Source organism: Myodes glareolus, chromosome 24 (assembly GCF_982192425.1).
Source record: "Myodes glareolus chromosome 24, mMyoGla1.1, whole genome shotgun sequence".
Lineage (NCBI taxonomy): Eukaryota > Metazoa > Chordata > Mammalia > Rodentia > Cricetidae > Myodes > Myodes glareolus.
This window is the reverse complement of record NC_142049.1, coordinates 32,220,564-32,244,332: the sequence shown is the minus strand read 5'-3', so window position 1 is coordinate 32,244,332 and position 23,769 is coordinate 32,220,564. Positions and strand designations below refer to the sequence as shown.

The window sequence follows — 23,769 nt, the reverse complement described above, 5'->3', positions numbered from 1 at the left end:
GTGGGGCAAGGAGAGATCTTTCACCGTGGGGGTTTGGGAAGGGCTCTTACTTTTGAAGGTTTTTGTTCCGATGTGTTGCTTTCACTAACTCTAAACACTGGAAGGCGTAATCAAATTACTTCAAAGTCTCTGGACGCCTTGACTTAGCACTCTAAAAGAAACATCTGCTGTTGGGCAGCTTAAAGCACTTCCACCAGCCACCAGCATTTCCTCAATCAGTTCTGCAACCATCACAAGATGTAGCCGGCGCATTTCTTTCTTCCTGAGGAAGAAAGCATACACAGAGGAAAACAAAGCATCTCCGATGGGTACCCAAGGGCCGGATGCCAGCAGGGAAGAGCAGTGAGCACCTAGCTCCCTCCTTCAGGTGTGACTCTACACACACACACACACACACACAAAGAGGGGGGGCATGTATCCTTCTTCTAGGCTCAGCTCAATGGAACTGCTCCTACTTAAGAAGTTTCCCAGCAAGCAGCAGGCCCCTTCTCCCTGCTGAAGCCAGATCATTCTATTTTTACTCTATGTCTCTGAATGGCTCAGTTCCAAGCTCGGCAGTGATCTGGGTGCCAGACTCCTTGGCAACAACCCTCCTTTGGAGCACCACTCTGCTCTGTGCAGGGAACAGCATGGTCACTGCCATCTGCATACCCGTGGTCCTCACATCGATGGCAGGGATAGCCTTCCAAGCATCTTGGGCATGCCCAGAATGCACGTAAGAACCTGTGTGTACCCTGTGTGTAAAACTCCAACATATGGAGCACAAGCAGAGGGAGAACACGGCTCTTTCTAATAACCCTGAAATGTAGTATGTGGCAATGATGAATCCCTGGGCCTTTGGAGCCACCTGACTTCATAGTTAAATCTTCACCATGTGGTTTCATATTCATGGTTTAGACTCAGTTTGGGCTACTAAAACAAACCATCATTTGCCAGTAACTGAACATTGATTGCTTACAAACCTGGTGGCCCAGAAGATCAAGATAAAGGTGGCTCAGATCTAGTGTCTAGAGAGGGGGATCTCCAGACTTACAGAGTGCCAACTTCCTCTCTGTGCCCTCAAAGGGCCAGGAGACATCGTCTCATAAGAATGTACCAATCTCATCGTGAGCATTGTATAATCACGAGTGCTTCCTGGTGACTTTAATTCGTTCTCTAGGGACTGAGAAGGGCGGGTGACATTCAGCCCACAGTGGGCAGAGCTGTTGGGGAGGCTGGCAAGGCTGGGTGGCTCCCACTGTTCTGGCTTGAGAATTGACTCGGAGGATGGGGTGTTCAGTTCCTTGTCCCTCTCTCAGGCTGCTGTGCTGGAGGACAGGGAGATGGGGCCTGAAGCACATCTGTCCTCCTGTGGACTTCTGTTGGGGGCATCTAGGGTGAGTCCCATCCTTCTCCCTAAGGGCAGGCCATGGCAGCTGGTCGATGGTCGTGGGTGGTGGGGTGGGGCACATGTCGCCAGCTGGCCTTGGACGAGCTTTTGCCTCAGACAAAAGAGTATTGTTGTTTTTCCTGACGTGAACTCTACCTGAACAGTTTTGAAGCTTTAGAGAATGAAAGCAAGTAGGTAATGTGTCTTTGGGTGCCTAACAATTACAAGCCCTGGAGTTTGTGACCCATGCATCTTTCTTCTATGAAATGTGTAATACAAACATCGAATACCTGTAGATAAAAAGTGTATTTGCGTAGAGCTGGTGGCACACACCTTTAATCCCAGCACTCAGCACTCAGGAGGCAGAGACAGGTAAATCTCTGTAAATTCAAGCCTGGTCTACAGGGCGAGTTCCAGGACAGGCTCCAAGGCTACAAAGAATCCCCCCCACACCTCAAAAAACAAAAACAAACAAAGAGGTGTGTTTGTTCAAGGCCAACCTGATCTACAGAGCATAGTCCAGGATAGTCAAGGCTACACAGAAAGATTGTCTTGAAAAACAAACAAACGTGTGTGTGTGTGTGTGTGTGTGTGTGTGTGTGTGTGTGTGTGTAAGCCAGTAAGCTGGATACCTGCTTTACTCTCCATTTTATGACTGGAGGCAGGGTCTCTCAATGAACCCAGCACTCACAGATTTGGCCAATCTGATTGGGCACTGCCCCCCTTTTACAGAGCTGCTGGGTATTCAAGCCCAGTCCGTGGGGTCACACAGCCAGCCCTCTACCCGTGGGGCCATTTCCGCAGTCCCAAGAATGTTTCTCACAGGAGGATGTGGTCCCCTTAGAAATAAGCTGGATACCGTGTGATGTGCTGAGTAACTACTCATCCTGGACATTTAGGTTTTAAATGTTTCATTTCTTTCTTTCTTTTTTTTTTAAGTATTTCATAATTTAGTATCTGCTACGTTGACAGACGTGTGTAAGGGAAAGATGAGGATGAGTTCAGACTGACTCCTCCCACTAGGACCAAACTGCTGGTGGTGGCTGTGTGTGCCTCTCCCGGTCCTTCATCCCCACTGCAGAGGTATTACTTGCCTGGATCTGATGTTTATGACTCCATGAACTGCCACCTGCTCCTGCCATGGTGGAGCTCATCGGGTAGGAAGCTTACTGGCCCAGGATGGGGAAGATGCTGTTGAGCTAGGGAACAAAGCCATTTTTCCCATTAAGACAGTGCTACACTCCGGGAACTGATCTTGGAGAACCCTCGGAGATACGTGTGGTTAAGAGAAAAGAGCAGGACACAGACAAAAGGCAGAGGCAGCTCTGTTTACTAGAGCGATCATGTATTGACCTGTTACCTAAGCATCAACAGCTTAATCCTGCTGATAGCAACACCATGAACAGAGACGACAGTGTATTCAGTGGAGTAAGTCAGACACAGGAAGACAAGTGTCACATGACCTCACTCACATAGGGGGGTTCTGATGCAGAAACTGGGAGCAGACAGTGGTCATCAGAGGCCAGGTCAAGGGTTCAGTTGCATGGTAGGGTGTCTAAGTTCAACAATAATGTAGGCCAGAAGAAAGGGCTTTGAATGTTCTCGTCATCCTGATCTGACCATCATGCAACATGATGCAGGACCACGGCACACTACGTATAGCGACCAATTATTAAACAGCTTCCTTAAAAATGAGGACCTGAAGCTTGCCAATGGGGACAAGTTTGCCAATATCAGTATTCTGCATCCTCTGCATCCTGATTACAGGAGGTCCGAGTGGATGAATACAGACTCCTGAGTGAGGAAGTCATTGTTGCTTGACGTCATGAAGGGTCCTAAAAGGAGAGCCTGAACCCCACTGTGTCTAGGCCTAGGACCCCAGAGACAGTAGTACTTCATCTTGGAGGACATGACAGGTATTGGTTGAAGGCCCACTATTGACTGGGGCTTAGACCCTGGAGAAAAGTAGCCAGAAAAGAGGTAAGTATTGAACTCTGTGTCATGGGGTGGGGGGGACTTCCTTATGTTATCAACAACGGGGCAGGAGCAACCCCACATAGGTTATAATAACTCTTTACTTAACCCAAAGCTCAAAGTAACAAATCTCTGGCCGGTCAGCGGGGTAACCTTGGGAAGGTCACTTTACCTCTCTGGACTTATCTTTTCTGCGATATGAATCACAACTACTCACACTTCACGCTTCCTGCTGGGGGTGCTCACAGGACAGCACCCAGCCCACGTGTGCAGATGTATCACACAGAAGTGGAAGTGTAGAAGCTGAGCTGGTTGCTGCCCCAGGCATCTAGGTAGGTGTGAGCCAGACAACCCCTCACCCTAGGTTAGTCTTGGTCTTCATCCACACTGAGACAACCGTGCAAGACTGCAAACTGTTTCTCAGAAGTGTCTGGGGATACAAGCCAGACCCTCAGGGGCCTGAAGGCTTGGCACATGCCCTGCTCTGCTGCCTTGGCTTCTGGCCTCTGCTGCCTCACTGTGAACTTCACCCTCTACAGACAACAGTCCAGAGCTGCTTCCCAGGAGGGAACAAAACCTGGAACGTGACTGGCTGGCTGCGCACATCATAGTCAGTGTGTTCAAGATGGGAAGCCCAGCCTGGTATCAGCACCGTCCAGGGCTGCACGGTCACTGCTGTGAGGAAAGCTGGGCATACTTGCAGGGAAGGAGGGAAGAGTGGTACCCATTTCCTTTACTTTTGATTCCAGGAGCAAACTGGAATCAAAGGTAAAGGAAAACCACGAAGGGCCACACAGGCTAAAGAAATATTCAGTTCTAGGGGCCATGTGGGAACTGGGGCCTTCCCACCCCTTCTGTGCCTCAAGTGTAGCCTGGCTACTGCCCTGCTGCAGACTCAGAGGGGTGCACGAAGGGCATGCAGGCTGAGATAGGTGGGGAGATGGGCCTGGATTACTTGGTAGGTCTGTTGCAGTCACAGGGACAGGCAATGCCAGAGGAGAGAAGGCGCTCCCCTGCTGTCTGATGGCTTGGAAGAGACAATGCGGTCACAAGTCAAGGGATGGAGTGCACCCTAAAAGCCTCCAGAAGGAGCTAGTCATGCTGACTTGACTACAACTCAGTTTGGACTTTGACCTTCAAAGGCTTTGTAAGAAAAAAAAAAGTGTGTTGCCTTAAGTCGCTGTCCGGGGAAGCTTGTTAAAGCAGTATTAGGAACAAGTCTAGGATGAGCCCTTCAGTACCGTCACCTGTCAAAACCTGCCTAGGCTTTATACCACTGGTGTGGAGTCAAAGTCCTTCACCCTTGGCGCAGGACAGTCAAACATGATGCGGCTGTCGGAAGTTGGGTCTTTACCCAATCACACCGCTTTGCATGCAGCAGACCTCCGGAGTGTTGCTCCCAGTCAGTGTTCTATCAATGGGTGTATGTGAGACCTGACTGGAGGGGTGGAGTCCTCCGTATCCTCAGAACAAATCACGTGCATAACCTGTGATTTAAGGTCCTCTGCAAGCGAACGGAGTGTTTCCAAGGGTCCGCATGATCGTGCCCTGGGAAACCCTAAAAGCAGAGCGACCCATCTCACACGTGATCAGCTACTCTTCTAGAATGCAGCTTTCTCCGCGGTGTTCCTGCCAAGCAGGGTCTTACCATCTGCTTGAATGCCTTGAGCAATGGGATGCGTCACTGTCTGTGGAACTGGTACCAAGGGCACTGCTGTGGTTTGGATATGGCTCGTTCCCAACAGAAGGTCATGCTGAAGTTTAACCATGGTGAGGGGTAAAAGGGTGGAAACTAAACCCAACTGTGATGTCTAGAGGTGCTTGGGAGGTGGTTAGGAGCAAGTCATTGGGGTGAAGCCCCTCCTGATGTGGGGTATTTCTCTGTATGCTGTGAATATGTTCTATTACCATTTGTTAATAAAGAATCTGCTTTGGGCCTATGGCAATGCAGAATAGAGCAAGGCGGGAATTCCAAGTAGAGCAAGAGAGGAGAAAAGAAGGTGGAGTCAGGGAGATGCCATGTAGCAGCCAAAGGAGACAGATGCCCCAAACATTGCCAATAAACTACAAGCCTCGTGGTAATACACAAAATAACAAAAATTGGTTAAGATGTAAGAGCTAGCTAAAAATACACTTAAGTTATTGTACAAACAGCATTGTAATTAATATAGTTTCTGTGTGATTATTTCTGGAATGGGCTGCCAAAAATTGAACAAGCAGCCTCCACCTACACCCTCCTATGGTTGATACATAAAAAAGAGAATCCCAAGGTATATATGCACATACGTACCTCTAGGTATGTGCCAGGAGGAGTGAATGCGATCAGATGTGGGCAGTAGCCCTTGTGTCTGCAGGAAGGACTGAGCTGAAACAAACCTCTCCTTTGTAGCTAACACTTACCAGGACACATTCCGCACAGCAGAGGACAGACAGACTAGCACACATGGTCAGTCCATCCTTAAAGAGGCCGACTTTCAACCCCTCGCCAGCTGCAGCACTTGGGAGAACGAGTCCCGCACCTCACCGGGGCAGAGTTGACCCTGCAGATAGGGGCCCCAGTGAGCCTGCCCTGAGGGCGTGAGAGGGGTATAGCTGTCACTCTTTCCCTCTGTTTGTGATGTGGTGGCGAGGGAAAGATGCCTTCCTCCCTTGCTCCTACTGCCTCCAGATGTTGAGGGAACTGACCTTCCCCATTATGAGCTGCAACACTCAGGAAATCAAGCCCTGCACCTTATCTGGGCATAAGAGATCTGGACCCACCCCTCATCTGTCATATCGGTGGGGAAGGGATGCTCTCCGCCCCACCCCCACCTCTCTATCCTTGAGGCAGGTGGAGAGCTGCTCTGCGCCCCACCATCTGCAATCCTCTAGGGAGAGCAGGCCCTGCACCTAACCTGGGCAGCAGGGTAGAGCCAACCCTGTTGGCAGAGGTGTGGCTGAGTCAGGCCCAAAGTTGTGAGCATGGGAGAGCAATCCACACTACTCAGCTGTTATGCGGCAGTGTGGTTGGGAAAGAAGTCTCCCTTACCCCTCAACCATTACCACCTGTGACCCCCCCTTACCAGCTGCAACCGTCAAGAAAGGGAGAGCTGTGCAGTAGAACTGTCCCTGTTGGCAGAGGCACAACTGAGCTGGCCCTGGGGATGAAAATGGGACATCTGGACACACTGCCCTCATCTGCCATGCGGTGGTGAGGGCCAGGGAAAGATGCCCTCCCCACCTTGCCCCTGTCACCTGTGCTTGGCCAGCAAACTGCCCATCCCCCTTACCGGAGGCAGCACTCAGGAAAGGGGACCCTGCACCTCGCCTAGGCAGCACAGCAGAGCTGACTGGAAGTACAGGTGGGACTTCTGGACAGAGAGCGCTCTGGGAAGGAGAAACGTGCCTCGCTAGCTGGACACAGAGAGAGGCAAAAAAAAAAAAAATTACGAGTCACGCGGCAACACACAGATAAACAGAAATGGGTTAATTTAAAATTATACGAGCTAGTGGGGCAAGCCCAAGCTAAAAGCTGAGCTTTCGTAAATAAGAAGTCTCCGTGTCATTTTTCTGTGAGCTGGAGGCCCAAAGAAAAATCCATCTAGACTTGACCCTATTGTCAGGGGTACGGGTGAATGGTCCAGCCATATGGTGGCGTAGGTGGGGAAGAAATGCACCTTCATCACCCCTTGCCACCTGTGCCTTTGAGAGGTGGGAGGGCTGGCCTTGACCCTCCAGTTATAGCACTCAGGACAGTGACCCCCTCTACCTCACCTGGGAACACAGTAGAGCCGGCCCGGATGGTCCAAGTGTATGAGAGCCAATCCTGAGGGCATGAAAGCAGGAGAACTAGCCTTGCCCCTTGCTCACTGTTGCAAGGGGTGAACCAGTCAGGGAAATGCAGAAGAGCTCAACAGGGGAGAGCTGGTGGGCTGACCAACCCTTCAACCACCCAGGCCCAAACCCAGGGTTATGAGTTGGCATTACCCCAATATCCACCCTATGACCTGCAGGAGCACATGAAGGGGCTGGTCTGCAGACCCAAAGCCACAGGACCTCCATGACACAGGGCAACAGCAGGATAGCTAATAAGAGTCCCAGTGAGGGCCCAGCATCGATGGTGTGGCAGGACCCGAGTCCCCAAAACAGACCAATGACTCTGCAATGAACACTTGCAAGTAAAGCTATCTAGACACAGGGGTATATGTGTGACCCACTATGCCACACTACAGCTTTCATGATAAGACTTTTCCTTTTTTCTTTTCTTTTTTTCTCTTAAATTTATTTTAACAGGGGTGGGGATGGAAGGGCAGAGGGCAGATACGAAGGGATAGAGGAAAATGTATGGGATGGAGATGTGTGATGTAAAAGATACAAAGAATAAAAAGAAGGAAAAAAAAAAAAGAGGCCAAATCTGCTCCCTGGGATGATGGTAGCCTGCCACATCCCTAATCAGACACACCCCTCCCCTGACCTGGACACAGGCAGATATGGTACGCCACCAAACTGTCAGAAACTGCAGAGGGGCCTTTCTTTGTCCCAAGGTGACAGAGAGGATGTCACATGTACTAATGAATTCTACTTTCACATATCAGTAAAAACCAACGCTTCTTAGAGGATGTGTTTTGTTTCCCTTCTACTATTGGGGGCTCCTCAAGGTCTCAGGAGATCTCTAGTTCCTGAGGTGGGTTGTCAACGCTGCTTCCCCCTTGGAAAGAGATCTCAGCAATGACATCATAGCTGACGGGCATTTCTTTTTCCTGTCGGTATTTTTAAAGCATCCAGGACCCTTTCCCCACACCACTGTTTATGGAAGCAGACCTACCCTGTAGTTACTGCTATCTGTGGAAGTTTCTACACAAGAAGGGAACATTGCAGAAGAGAGGAACCACGTCCGAGAATCGGCTGCAAAGTATCCTGTGCCAACACAGGCTTCAAGAGGAGTGCTTGCTGGGTGTAGGCCTTTAATCCCAGTACTTGGGAGGCAGAGGCAAACGGATCTCTGTGAGTTCGAGGCCAGCCTGGTCTACAGAGCAAATTGCAGGACAGGCTCCAAAGCTACAGAGAAACCCTGTCTCGAAAAACCTAACAGGGTGTTTGTATATGGCTGATAATGTGTTTGAGGTGCTTTCAGCACACCTGATCTGATCTCAGAAACCAGTGCCTACCAGGAAGTGACTACAGAGTCAGTATAGCTCCAAGAAAACCATCTTCAACTGAAATGCCTTCTTCGGTTAATAGTTAAGATTTCTTAGTGGGTTTCACTGACAAATGCAGATTGAAATGGCATACAGCATGGATGTTCACTCTGGATGAGGGTTGAAGATGTGAGCCTCAACTATATCCCCTCAACCCACATGCTGCTGTTGTTAGAGAGCAGGGGGCAGACCCAGTCACTGGTCTGACCCTGCTAGCTGCTCCTTTCCATTGCTGGCATCCAGGAGTCAACATGGACAGTTAAAGATCACAGGGCACTTGGCCTCTGGTGTCCCAGCAAATCTTTGTTCTCTTCCCCGGACAGTGAACTTTGGCTTGTGACCAACCACGTAACTTTTGTGGCTAGAAACAGACATTTTCTAGAATCTTAGACAAAGGGTGGCTGCAACCAGGGAAAGTGTGCATGCTTATGGGAGAATTATATAGTTTGAGTTGGAAGCATCCTCCGTTGTCTATGTGAAGAGTTGCTCCCCAGGGTGGTAATATTGGTAGATGGTAGAACCTGTGGTGATGTTGGTAGATGGTAGAACCTAAGTCTTCAGATCATGATGGTGTGCCCATCAGGAAGCAGGCTCCCTCTCCTCTTCCACCTCATGGAGTGGTGAATGGCTCTGTTTCACCACTCGTCCCTCTTTCTTTGATACACTGCCTTGCCACAGGCTTACAGCTAAGGAGCCAGATGGCTAAGGTAGAGCCCGTGAAACCATGAGCCAAAAGACTCCCTTCTTCTTGGGCTTGATTAGCCTATTTGCTTCAGTGACAAAGTGACAACAAAAAGGATGCCGCAGAAAGCATGGAACCCTCTGGGGACATGGGCGTCACATCCTCCTGTGTCCACAGTGAGGAAAAGGAGGTAATGCTAGTGAACTCAAACGTCTCCCACACCCAGAAGAGACCCTTCTGTCCCCAGAGATCTTGTGCAAAGTCCCAGCTAAGGTTCTGTCCCTCAACTCAGGGGCTGGACTTTCTCTCGATTTTAACTCCTGTAGCTCACCCAGAGTCTCTGTGGACCACACCCCTCAAGTGTGTCACCTAGGCAAATAAAATAATGAATCATAAATTTTATTTCAAAATGTAAACGTCACTAAACATGCATACATGTTAAAACAATAAAATTTACAATTTCATTAATTTTTTTTCTTTTGCATAGGACATTACAATATAGAATCTATGCCTTACAAAATACATAACAAAGTTTTATCCGAGCAAGCCAAGGCCAGATTGGGAACTATACAACTGTAATACTTCACTGTAGTGATCCAGGAAAAGACGGAACATGGCCTTTGGAAGCATGTTGGGAGCTAGGGTAGTCTTTTAAAAAAAAAAAAAAAGAAGTAGTTCCTATAGAAAAGAAAATCTGGAACTTGATGGAAATGGCCTTGGACTCTTGGATTTTGCCTTGGGGTTTGGCAAAGGATCCCACAGAAGTTCCACCGATGGCTTTGTATGAAAAGCAGTCACCTGGGTCTAGCCAACAAAACCACAACAGAGATTTCCAGTCACCAAGGATAGGAGCTCTGACGTCACAATGCACCAGGCACCCCGGGGCCTCTCCAGTATGCAAGGGAGAACAGAGAGGTCCTTCCGCTCACACACCAGGGTAGTCCTCCTAATTCAGGTCTGACACTGAAGAGATATCAGGCTGCGTCTGAGAAGTGGCCCCAACTGCTCCAGGGCAAGGGACACTCTGAAATCTAGGCTCTCAGTTCTGACTAGGGCAGCCTGGCCCACAGGTGACCAGCTCACAAGCTGACCTTGTTAATGCGAACGGGCAGCCCCGCAGGAGCTCTAGGGAAACAGCAGGGAGAAACCCCGCCCCCACGCCTGACCTACGTTTCCTGCCCAGTCCCAGGGATGTGGGTGAGGTGTCTTCTTTGCCATCCTGTTTGTTTCTAAACAAAGTAGTGAAGTTTTAAAGCTGTGTGAGATGGGGGATGGGGGTAGGGGAGCTGGGCTGGGCTAGAGAGTTCCAAGACAAGTCCACTAACCCTGTAAGGGGGGGGAGGGGTGTCAACAGAAACCAAGCAAGCCTCCTTTCCCTGGCGGACGGGGGCCTCCAGGCCAGTTCTGCTCCTTTCGCTGGAGGTCAGTTGGTCAGCAAGAGGAAGGGCCTCTCCCTCAGCAGTGCTCGGGCCTGTATCAGTAGTTAGCTCGATTGAGCATCCATGTTTGGGTACAAAATTCTCTGGAATGTGTCCAGGACAAACCTTCAAAGACTCTGAATCAGGAAAATTAGTCAGAGGACCTGGCTCTTCCTAGTGCCATCCTGATTTCAAAACAGTTGAGTCCACATCTGGGTTTTAGCTCTGAGAGACACGGCCACCAGGACTCACATAGGAAACTTTGGACAGCAAAAAAAAAAAATAAAAAAATAAAAAAAAATTAAAAAAAAATGTGGGCGACCTATAAAGCATTTCTTACTGATCGCAACATGGCTATACATAAACCTTCCAGCACTGTCTCTGGCAGAATGGCCTTTTGTAAGTGTGTGTGTGTGTGTGTGTGTGTGTGTGTTGGGGAGAGGGGCAGCAATCAGTAACACCTGTCAGAAGTCAAACTAGATAGCCTTGTAAACAAAGCCACAACCAGGAGTGAGAAAACGAGGCCAAGCTATTGCTCAGATGTGTCTTACATGGAAGGTGCCCCTGTTTGGTGGAGACCCCAGATGAAGCCTCTAGGAAATGCTGTGACCTTGTGCATGTCGTAGCACCTGCTTCTGGCTAGAAAAGGGCCAGCCTCTTGGACAGGAAGTCTTGAAAGGTAACCCCTCTGTCCTGCCACATTTCTCTTGGAGCTACAGAATGTCATCTTCCCTCTTTCCCACATGGAAACACCCTTCACCAGGGTGCATGTTTTTGCACCCGGGGAGGTTGCACGCTGGTGAATCCTGTGCCTGTCCCAGGGTTGGCCTCAGAACGAAGTTGAGATGGGATGGGCTGGAAGTGGGGACTTTGCACTTCAGGTCCTGTGGGTAGGGGGGCATGGCAGGATACAAGTAGGGCCACACTCCCATCGAGGGCATCATTGTCCATCCCTACATAGCACCCATCAAGAGAGAACCTAGGGCCCTCTTTGGAAAAGGGCTGTTTTCTGTATGGCTGTAGGATTCAGTAGGCATTTGGGGAACAGACAGTGACCCCCTAATATGGCTGATGCAAAGAGGGACGTTTTCATTTGGGACATGAGCTAAACTCCAGCCCCCTGGCTGAAGTCCAGACTTCCTTTTAGACACTGCTACAGGGAACTCTCCCGTCCTTCACTCAGGCACTTTCACTGTGGGATCTCTGCCTCCTGCCCCTAAAAAAAGGATTGGACTTTTCAGTATTATTTCTGGGCACCCTATAGGCTTCTCAGTCAAACTGAAACCAGAAAGTATGGCCGTAACCGCAAAAAACTCAAAGCCCCCGCACCAGACCCAGGCTGGGAAGACTCTGCTGTACCTTAGAAGGAATCCCTTGTTTATGACAAGATGGGAACCTAATGATAACCCACTGGAAATGAGTCTAATCATGTTCCTCCCCTCATCCCACCCGCTGATGAGATGAACTGAAGCCCCAGATGATATAGGGGGTTCCATGAGGGTTGCCTTAGCCCCATGCTGAAGGACCACACCCTGCCATTAAAGGAGAACCACTTTGGGAATGAAGACACGTTCATTTGCCAAAAATAGCCAACGCCTGCATATTTCTGTTTTAAGGCAACGTTACCCTTCCATCCATCAGATGGAACAGCCCTGGGTCATTCAGAGGAAAAAATTAAATTAAGTGCTCTTTGGAAACAGCCTACGCCCGCTTTCCCTCCCCCACCCCCCAACCCACTCTACAACAAACCAGCTCTTTCTTTTATTCCAAGATGATGGGGCTTAGAGTCCTTTTTTACCCTTCCTAAGTGCAGACAGTGGCTGAGTTGGAAAGCCGCCTTCTGTGTGACTCTGCAGGTCTATCACAAGGAGGCAGCTGGCTCTTCCCAAGGAGAGGCCTTGGCTGGCCTTTGGGGCACACTGCTGCATCGCTCTGTCTTCAGAACCATAGATGTAGGTGCACCAAAGGACTTTGGAATAAAATTCCTGAATCTGGAATGTGAATTCCTGAGACATGAAATGTGTTCAGAGTGTGGCTTCCTCTGCCTCACACAAATGACTTTGGGAGGGGACTACACTTTGGAACTCAGCACGAAGATCGCCACACCCCAAGCACCCAGGGTTCCCTTTAGTCAAGGTCCCAGCCACACATATTCCGTTCTCCTCCCCAGATGAAATGCAAGCAGAGCTGTCGCTAGCTTTAGCTTTGCACTGGACCAGGACAGGGACCATCCCCCCAACCACGATGCCTGCTTTTGGCAGCAAAAACGCCACAGCCCAACTCAGCACCCACTGTGCCACCAAAAGCCACCATATGCCATTAGCCTCTCAAAGCTGACACAGGTAGTCAGAAAGCGGTGCCCCAGGTCTACATGGTAGCCACATGACAACAGTCAGAAACTGCAGACCTGGCTGGGCATGGTCTCTGGGTTTTTCCTGTGCTGCCCCCGACACTGTGTAAGGGCTGGGGTGGAGGCAGAATGACCACAACCAAGGCACTCTGGGCCCAGGAAGCCCATCTACGGCCCTCTGAGTCACAGGGGCTGATCCTCCATATCAAAATGAAGAGAGGTCTCTGTAAGACACCCCAAATCCATCCCAAACCCACCCAACCGAAACATACGCGCGCACACGCACACACACACATACACATATATATCTGATCAGACCTGGGACCTTATGTTCTTAGGCCCCAGTTCTTGGGTGAAGGGGAGGAAATGCCTGGGCCTCTGCAGGGTGGGAGCAGATGGACCCTCCGTGGATCTGCAGAGGAGCAACCAGAACACGGTCTTGCCAACCAGGCCCAGCACCTGAATCCAACACAGCAGCCCAGGTCTGGGCTCCAGAAGAAACAGGTCAGGCCTGGCTTCTACTTCAGCTGTTTTCCCAGCAGTCCCCTCCCCATTCCTGCCGTGCAGATGGGTGTGGCTTGGGTCCTCCCAGGCAGGGCAGGCAGAAACTGGAGGGAAAGTGGGAAGTGCAACAAGGGTGGAACTGGGTGTTTGCTAAGTCTGCACTCAAGGTTCTGAGAAGGTGATTCCCACAACTGTCATGTGGTGTCCTCCCCCCAGAGAAGCAGAATCCTTGTTTCTCCAGCATCTGCGAGTTCCACCAGCAGTCTCTGTGGGATGTGTGAGTGCTGCCACAGGCAAGGCCACACACACAGACTGAAGAGGCAGAGGCCACATGATGGTCCTGCTTCAAACAGAGGCGCCTCCACAGTGGCCCAGGGCATGAGAGCTTGGGGGAACTGGATGAAACAACACCAATTTGGGGGGAAGCAGTTTCAGCACAACATGCCCAGGGCACTATTTCCCAGTCTGAGAACATGGTGTGATGGTGAAGGGTCCCAGGTGCCTTCTGTAGGGTAGGCAGGACCCAGGTCGCCTCCCTGGGCTATTGGCAGCAATAGGATGCCAATCCAGGCAGGGTTTGCATCTGGCCTCCATTTTTCTGAGGATTTCTGGAGGCAGAAAGCCAAGCAGGTAGGCAGGCAGGACCACCTCAGAAGGCAGATGTCCTTCTCCACGGTTCCACAGGCAATTGCTCCCACGGTCTGTCATGGCTTCCCGCATTCCTGTGAGGTGGCTAGTCCCTCAGAAGCCAGGCCAAGGGGCAGAGGTGCCACTGAGTGGTAGCAGGAAGGGGGCACAGGCCTTTCAGGGTCTGCTGCAAAATCACAATGTCGGTGGCCACATCTGCTCCCAGCTGGCCTGTTCTGCCCCAGTGTGATTCCCAACCTCACAGAAAACTCCAGAGTGCAAATCTATGTACAGAGTAAGGCAGCAGAAAGGCGTGCCCTCACTGACCTCGTGGACCGCGTCCATCCCTGAGAAAGGGGGGGTTTCGACACCGTTGAATCTCAACTTCGTGGATAGCTCTATTGTGCAATTTGTGGGTCGTGTATATATTTTTTTGAAAAAACGATTTTTTTTTTGTTAAAAATTGACACCTGAGGTGAAGAAAAGTGTTTTGCTGTGGACTTCTCAAGTTCACTCAGCTTTCCTATTATCAAGGGGGCGGGGCGCGGTCGGGGCGCGGTCCGGGCGCGGCGGGCGCTCAGGGCGAGCTGGCCGGGCTGATGGTGGGGCTGCTGGCATCGGAGCGGCTGTAGTCGCTGAGCGAGCCGGTCCGCGAGCCCCCACCGCGCCGCTGCAGCATGCCCGGGTGGAAGTTGGCATGGCGACGCGCGTGTTTCGTCAGGTGGTCGCTCCGCATGAAGCGCTTCTCGCAGATGGGGCAGCTGAACTTCTTCTCGCCTGTGTGCGTGCGGTAGTGCCGCGCCAGCTCGTCCGAGCGTGCGAATTTCTTGTTACACTCCTGCCAGCTGCAGGCGAAGGGCCTCTCACCTGTGGGAGACAGGGGCAGAGGTTTTAAGTCTCGGTCACGCCCCACCATCTAGTCAAGCCACTGCCTCTCACCACCCTCGAGGCCCATTTTCCCATCCTGTGGACAAGCTCTCAGCCCACACCTGAGATGCAAGCAGACGACAGCGCTGAGGAAGAAACACAACATGGCCGACTCTGGCAGTGGAGCTCAGACAAGGGGAAGCATTCCATCAACACTCCCAGGCAGGAAGTAGGAAGGGGGTGCATCTTGTCTAGCAAGAGGGGGTCGGAGAGACCATTACCCAGAATCTGCCAGCCCACTGTACCTGCTCTGACAGGGGTCCTAATGCAGGCCTGGCACGCAGCAGACTTCAAAAGGCTCCTGCAGACTCAGGCAGGATGACACACAAAGGTGATGGCTCAGAAGGGGGAGGGGGGCGGAGCTAGGCAAGTGTGAAGGCAGAGCACAGTGCAACTCGGGGTAGGTAGTGTGGATTTACTCACTTTGGACTCCAATCTACTTTTTGCTCAGATCAAGAACACACTAGCATTTACCCAAACTCTAGAGATGGGGGAGAGGGGGAGACGGAGGGGAGGGACACGGGGGGGGGGGGGGGGGGGGGGGAGGGTGTGACGGACCAGCTACTTGGGGAGAAGCATTTGGTGGCACCCCAGGATGAACCCTGTCTATATTGGGGGAGCCATACAGCTGCCTTTCCTGCTTCCTTGTCCTACAGAGCCTCTAAGGAAGATTTCCAGCCTTTGAAGTTGCCCCCACCAAGTCTAACAAAGGAAATCTACAGGGCCCATCCATCCACCTTAAATACAAACAGATACTTGGAGCCACCTGACAGCCAATGAAAATCACCAGCATGAAAGGGAGACAGCAACCAAGCTACCAGCTCCAGAGGAAAATGAGAGAAGACAGGAAATGGAAGAACATTAACCTAAAATTTCTGATTAGTAGTCAATACAATCTGAGATACGACGGGATGCCCAGAGCCAACAATATCATAGGAAGCAAGTTCAGAAAACAGGACAAAAAAAGCACTGAGAAATTAGAAATATTCTTGATTAAATAGTAATTCCAAAAAGCTAGAAATATACTCAAGGAACTAGCCTAAAAAACAAAACAAAAACCCCAATTCTAGAAAATCTGCGAATGCAGCAGTGTTCCCTCCCCTAGCACTATGGAGGCAAGGCCTGGCTTTCCTCAACCATTTTCACAGCGTGGAGAAAGACACTGAGAGGCGACTCAAAACCAAGCAGCCTGGGGCATGGCCACAATGGCTGCCCTTACGTTCTGGTTCGGTTTTCCAGGACTGTTCTGTGAGTAGACCGCTAGCTTTGCATGGAATTTTTGTTTCTGACAGACAGTGGAGGACAAAAAGTTGAGAGCTCCAGTCATCAGTACAGGGGCTTTTATCTAAAAAGAGGAACAGACGAGAGGAAAGAAGGACAAACTGTGGCCAGTGTGTGAGGTAGGGGTAGGGGCAGGAAGAACAACAGGAGAGCATGCTGGGAAGATCAGGAGGTGGTGTGAGGGAAGTGCTAGGAGAAGTTCTGCATAATTACAACAGTGAGTAGAAAAAGTGAGATCTCAATACTTAATAAGTGGTATGTGAGGAACAGGCATCAGGCTTCCGGCCAGAACAAGGCACTATGTGTCGGTCATGCTGGACACACTGGAGGGCAGGGGATGGAGAGTTTACATCTCCAGTATTCCATCCAGCAAAGGGGGGGAGGGCACCAAGAAACCAGGGGTCCAGGGCAAGGGGGAGGCTTGGGGAGGCAGAGCCCCAAGGCCTTCAGGGGATACTACTGGGAAGAAAGCAATTCTATGCAGACAGCATGGCCAAGATACTAGATAAATCTAAGGACACAGGGAAGGCACGTTTCTTTCTTTTCGTTTTTTAGGATGATGATGATGAACTCCAGGAAATATAGGAGCAATCTGGACACAAGACAGCAACGTTCAAATTCAAAACACACTAAAATGCCAGATGATCCGGTGCAACCGGTGCACAGCTCAAAGGCCCTAGCTGCTTTTCGTAGGCAAAATGACTTCTCTTTCCCAAGGACCCATGGGAAGGCAGAAGGAAATGGAACTCCAGCACAGGTCTCAGTGGGTCAGCCCAACAGGACCAGTCACATGAAGCCAGTGCTGGACCTCAGCACAGCGCACAGACAGGTGCCACAGACAAAACGTGGCTTTCGAGGAAAGGTACAAAGATACACAGTGGGATTTAAATAATGGAATAATTAAAATTATCTATTTATCAGTTCAGGAGGAGGTGGGTGTAAGGGTAGGAGTGAGGTGAATTCTTAAATAGCATGAAAACAGATTAATTTGAGAAATTAAGAAATATATATTATATATACATTATATAACACAGACATACAGGATATATATTCTTTTTTTTTTTTTTTTTAACAGTACCCATCAGGACAACTAAAATCAGATCAGGGAACAGTGCTGAACTGAACACAGTTCAATTCCGTGTTGCAGACTGCCAGAGATGACTCTAAAGGTGAAGGTGTTTGATCAAACATAATGACCTATGTTCTATCCCCAGGACCCACACACTGGAGGGAGAGAACCAGTTCCCAAAAGTTATCTTCTGATCTTTACACACGCCATGCTATTCACATGTGCTACACGACACCCCAAATTTAAAAAAAAATGTCTAAATACAATTTTAAAAATATCTAACCCAACCATAGTCAAAGAGAAGATAATGCTGAATATACTAACCGGTTCCGGGAAGAGAGGCTTGTCAACAAAAAAGTGAGAAGTGTGTCACATGCTAACTCTATTCTTGGCTATTCACAGGGCCTGTTATTCAGCAGCAGCACCTTGGGAAGGTCTGGGGTCACCTGTACCAGTTCAGACCCAGTCCCTGGCACCAGACAAGCTCCAAACTGCTTGCAATGAAAAGATACAGCCAACCCCTAGTCCCCAGAATCTGTGGAGCAGCCTAATTTGGAAGGGGAAAAAGGTCTTTGTAGATATAATTAGGGCAAAAATCGTGAGATGAAGCCACAAGTTTCAAGAGGGAAGTAAAGGGGAAATGGTGCTGAGGGACCAGGACCATCCATCTACAAGCTCCCAGTTGCCAGCTCCAGCACTGGGAGAGGAGAGAAGCAAGAAAGTGGGTGCTGTCTTGGAGCCTCCAGGAAGACCCACCCCGCCAGCATCTTGCTCTGGGATGTCTGGTTTCGACATTGAGAAGTAAATTTCAGCTGCTTTTAGCTATCCACTCGATGGATACAGGAAGCAAATTTGCTGTCCTGTTCTCACAGTCGGGCCCACGTGGTGATGCCATAGGCTATGTACCACCAGCGCTGGTACCAAGCCTGGCGTGTTCCAAAGTGCCTGTTCTGTCCCCACCCACAGGGTCTTCTTAGACTGGAGCAGAGGTGGAAGCTGGGGTCAGGGTGGAGACAGAATCCACTGAACTCGGCTTCACTTGGTTTCCTAAGAGGCCCCGATCTTTGTCTTTTTCAGGATCTTTCTGCTTGTGTTCCTGGAAGCATCCAAGATGGGTACAATTACGGATGGGCCAGGTAATGTAATGGCAGGGCTGCAGAGAAGGGCAGTGAGTGTCTCACTGGGGAGGAAAGTGGGAAGGGTTCCCACACTTTCACTGGTACATGCTCAAGGCAGGACCTGAATTCAGGGCGTAATCCTCACCCCAAGAGACGCCAGCCTCCCACCTGCTCTCTATGCCTCTATCAGCCTATTAAAAAAAAAAAAGTCTATGGGCAGAAGCTCAAGCTTCATGCCCACCTCCAGTGGTGATGTCCAAGGCTGCCAAAGATACATGTAGGTACTAGTATGTATAATGGAGGATGAGTGAATAGGGGTAGGGGTCACATGACACTTCATACTGCAGGACACATCCCTTGCACTATCCCTGTGAGCTCTCTGAAGAGCTTCTGCGTGTGTGTGTGTGTGTGTGTGTGTGTGTGTGTGTCCCTGATACTCATTGCATGAGGAAAAACACAACACAAACAAAACCCAAGCACACGTTCCAGCAGCTGCCCAGAGGAGGCCATCAATTATCACACAGCCTCTGGAATTTTCCATGGCATTCTAGGAAGAGCTAAGGTGGGTGATGTCACTGCAGCCAACAGTTTTAGCTCATGGTGCCATGAGAGGGTCTCGGGTGCCTACAGGTACCCTCCAGCATCACTCTGAAAGTGCTGTTCTGGACGCTGTACTCGGGGTAGAGTGGCTGGCCTAAAATATCACAGGACACACCATTCAGACAATCCCAGCACACAGCTGGTGACCCCGCCTCCCATCACAGCAAAGGGAGTAGGAGAGGCTAAACAACAGCCCCAACAACCCCCACTGTCCTGTATCTGCCCTCCTGTGTACAACCAGCCCCCAAGGATAAGGTGTGGTCTAACTCTGAAAGGCACCGGCCCTCTCAAGAAGGTAGCGGGAATAGAGAAAGCTGGTCCCTATAGAAAGCTAGTCTTTTTGAGGAATCCCAAAGCCCTCAAAGGGACCCCATTCTCAGAAGCTAAAAGGGACCAGAGGACAGAATGTTGGATGATCAGTAAAGGTGCATGGGGAGGTGACTGGAGCCACAGGTCAAGATGGGGGATCACGCTTGGTGAAGGAAAACCCGGTGGGAGAAAGGGGGCTGGCTGCTGAATCTGAGGCACTGTGACTGGGTGGTCAGGGAAGTAAGGGACAGAAAAGTCTAAGAAGACCAACCACTGAAGGGGACTGGGTCAGGGCTAGGCTGTGTTGGTGTCACAGGGTTGGGGAAGTGCCTGGGAAGGCACAGGAGCCAAAAGCTATAGGCCAAGTGAAAGTCCTAGGAGGGGGGGCTATGGAATAGGGATCCTGCATAGAGGGTGTGGAGGCTTAAGCCTAATGGGGGGGGGCTTCAGAACAAAGCTAGGGGTGTGGGGGTGCAGTGTCTTGGGGATTTAGCCGGAGGTGAGACTGGCCAGGGGTACTTGGCTCGCCAGGACCACGGTTACATAAATGTTCCCTGGCGCCGCCGCGAGGCCGCTACTAGCAGCAAGCAGCACAGGGCACAGGCTGAGCGTGATTGCCTCATCTTATCAGGGAACACAACGTCCCACACGCTCTTGCCCAAGCCGCAGGCCTGGGCGGGAACAGCGTGTTCTCTGTGAGGCTGGCCGGAGGAGGGGAAGCAAGACAGCCCAGTCGAGGCTCTCCTCCCGCCAAAGCCCTTACTGCGTTTGGGCGCGCGCTGTCCCGCAGTAGAGGCGCACAAGTGCTGCTGGTTTCTGAAAGTGCTCCTCCAGCTCAGTCTGAGCTCAGCCCTGCTGGATCCTCCGGTCCAATGGGCATGCTCCAACCTAGCACCAATCAGACAGCTAAGTCTCACTGCCACTCACTCCTCCCCACCAACTGAGTGGGCGAATCTAGGTTCCAGCAGCACCTGCACAAACCACAGTGCCTTTCTGCTCTGCGTGGGCCTCTCAGGAGTAGCAGCATGTGTTTTTAAGAGACTTTTCTGTTGCCCTCCCTAGCCCCATCCTACGTGTGCAGAGGACGGGACAGAACAACCTACTGCTTCATCTTCGTTTACGTTTACTGCTCAAGCCACCATCCAACTCTTATTGCAGAGGGAGAAGGGAGGGCCTGGGAGTGATGCCCCCCTGACCAGGACACCCTGCAAAAGCAGATCATCAATATTATTCAGTATCCTAGATTACATGAAGAGCCCTCTGCAGGCTTAAGGAATCTATGTGGGGGTTAGAGGGAGGCAGAGCAGAACCATCAGAAGTCTTTAAGGAGATTTACACCTCCACCTCACAGACTCTCAGTCTTGGCTACTCCATACCAGAGTGGACTGTCATTCCTCAGGAAATAGCTTTGATCTGTGGTCACTGGCTTGGGGCCACTTCTAGCTTTCAACCTCAAAAATGCCTTGAGATAGTCCTCACTCCAAGAAGGCCTGCTTGTTCTCCGAGCAAAGCTCAACACACAGATAAAGAAATATTTGGGATGATCAACTGGAGAACTCAAAGAAAAATTCTGGTACACAGCCTCACTGGGTATGAAGGATTGACTCTGACTAGTGGACTTCCCTAATCCCTTAAGGGTACGCTTTGGTTCCTGGACAGCTAATCTGCAAATGACTTGCCTCCTTCACCCACAGAACAGGTGAGATAGATACACCTCGGGATGAGAGCTGGTTAGTGGCAGAGCCAGTCACAGCCAGGACCCAGGACTCAGTCTGCATCGGTAGAGATGCAGGAAGCAAGGAAACTGTCTTCCCTGCCCACGTACTGCCGCTGGTGCCCTGAGTTGCCATCTTACGTCTTTCTCAGTCACTGTGAGGGGTAGAGAAAGACTGGAGGACACACGCCTGCTTGTGAGAGATACGTTTTTATACGTTTTTATATGGTGGACTCAGGGACCCAGGGAGGTGTATGCCTGGGCAAATGGGTGGCACGCAACCGTGGGAGGAACCACTGGCTACAGATGCTGCTCTTGCCCCTGACCCTACTTCGGGGCACTCTGGCCTGCTGCTACTGTTGTGGGAACCAATGCCACGGATTCCATCACATCCCTACACCTGATCTTAGCCAAGAGGCTGAAAAGCAGCAAGTGCAGGCTCACACGGCATCCGGATGCTGAAGGGAGACTGCTACTCAGCCTCAGACTCCACTTTCGACCAGTATGTGTCTTGGACGATTTCTGCAGTGGAGGCAGGGATATTTCTTAAAGTAGGTGTTTCAGTTGTTGTAATTTGGTGTGGGATAATTTGTCACTGAAAGGTGTATGGCTGCAGCAGCTAATAACTAGCTGCTAGAGTGAGGCAGGAGGGCAGAGCCAGACTCCAACAAAGTGGAACTCCAGACATAGCAAGTGAGAGGGGGAGTGTCACAAAAAGTATTAAACAACTAGTGTCTGTAAGGGTTAGCCCCATACTTCATCCATTATGCTGGATTCAGTTCTATGTGGCGTCAATCCATCACACAACCCTCCATATTTATTAGTTTACTATTAATTTACATATTAGTTCAAATGTCACAAGTTAAAAGAAAGCCTAACTTGTCAAAGATTTGACTGTGAAAGATGAAACCATGAATGTTCTAGGAGCAAACTGTTTTACAATACTTGGGCAGAAGTTCTTTATAGAAGTCAAAGTCCAGAAGCTATGAAAGTAAAGACTGCTAACTGGCCTACACAGAACTTGGCGGATGAAGTCATTCTAAGTAAAAGGAAAATGACAAGCAGGAAAAGATACACATGAAGCTCACCATCAACATTGCGTTCATGAAAACTGGAATGAAGAAATGGAAAACCATGCAGAAGCAGTTTATGGGGAGATTACAGTGGCTCTCTCCCAACAACCCCAAGCATCCCTCCATCAGGACTTCAAGGCAGAAAGAGTCCACTGAAATAGACCTTTTATTCACCCGATGGTCAGGCTACAGGGACACAGCAACACTGTCCCTCTGCTTACAGAAGGGCAATTGAGAAAAGTGCTTCTCAGGGTGACTTGGGAGACTCCGCAACATTAGTGGTGGCTGAGACTGCAGCTCTGTATCAACCATCACGCTCAAGGTGCTGGGCCAGCCCCTAGGGTCACATTTTCAAACACTCCAGATCCTCCAGTCCTCTGAACCTTCTGGTGCCTGGCCTACACAAGGCCTGCACACTCAGAAAATGGCATTCACACCTGACTGATCAGCATAGCTGAAGCCCGGAAACAAAGAGGGTTTAACAGATGTTTAAGTAAACTGTGGAACACATGTACTGAAGAATAACACGAATAAGCCGGTGTTCTTTGTGGAACGTAAGAGTCAGGCTACCAGGTATTACAGCCTCACGAGGAAGGCAAGGCCCAGAACAAAAGCATGAAGCATTTGAACAAACAGTATGAGGGTGCGCATGCACCTGCCTGTCTGCCTGTCTGTGCAGAAGTGAGGACAGGTTCTCCTGTCCAGACAGGAAAGGCTGCAAAACTACTTAAGCCAAGCCAAGCACCGCCCCCCCCCCAAATTCCATATGGTCAACTAGAAAATGATACTAGTCATGGGGCTGGCAAGATCGTACAGCGGGTAAAACGCACTTGCCATGCCAGCCTGACAAAATGATTCTTGGAGCACACAGTGGAAGGAGACCAGGCTTGTGGTGTTTTTGAAAGAAAATGGCCCCAAAGGGAATGCCAGTATAGGGGGCAATGTTGGAGTAAGCGTAGTCTTCTTGGAGGAAGTGTGTGGAGGCAGGCTTTGAGGTCTCATCTAGGATCAAGATACTGCTCAGTATTTTCGGAACTCCCTTCCTGTTGCCTTCTGATTAAGATGTAGCTAGTACCATGTCTGCCTGCAGGACACCAGGCCCCCACCGTGATGATAATGGACTGAACTTCAGAAACTGTAAGCTGCCGCCTCAGTTCAATGTTCTCCTTTATAAGAGTTGCCCTGGTCGTGGTGTCTCTTCACAGCAATAGAAACCCTAAGACAAGGCTCCCAAAAGCTGTCCTCTAACTTCCACAAGTGACTGGTGGCGTGCACACACTAGCGCGCATACATACTACACAATAATAAATAAAAACTTAAAACCAGACAATGCCGCTCGTGGTCCCTGTCTATTTAAAAACTAGCCATGAGTGCTAGGCGCACAGCTCAGCGGTGGAACACTTGCCCAGCACACACGGGGCCCTGAGGTGCATTTCCAACACAACCAAAAATCAGCATCAGAATTACACGTTAAATAGCTTTCAGTTGGACACAGTGCCTCATGTCTGTGATTCCAGCACTCTGGAGATGGAGACTGAGATTGCCCTAGCTGGAGGCCTGACTAGGCTAGCCCCTGA

General features: G+C 50.3%; 1 protein-coding gene across 1 annotated transcript in view; it reads right to left on the bottom strand.

Moving 5' to 3' along the window:
* Nucleotides 1–9,585: 9,585 nt before the first annotated feature.
* Nucleotides 9,586–23,769, bottom strand: part of Klf13 (KLF transcription factor 13) — a 48,907-nt gene continuing 34,723 nt past the window's right edge. The window contains exon 2 of the mRNA XM_087901292.1: nucleotides 9,586–14,968. Within this exon, the coding sequence (XP_087757418.1) occupies nucleotides 14,679–14,968 (290 nt within the window). The 3' untranslated portion in view covers nucleotides 9,586–14,678. The remainder of the gene's footprint in view (nucleotides 14,969–23,769) is intronic.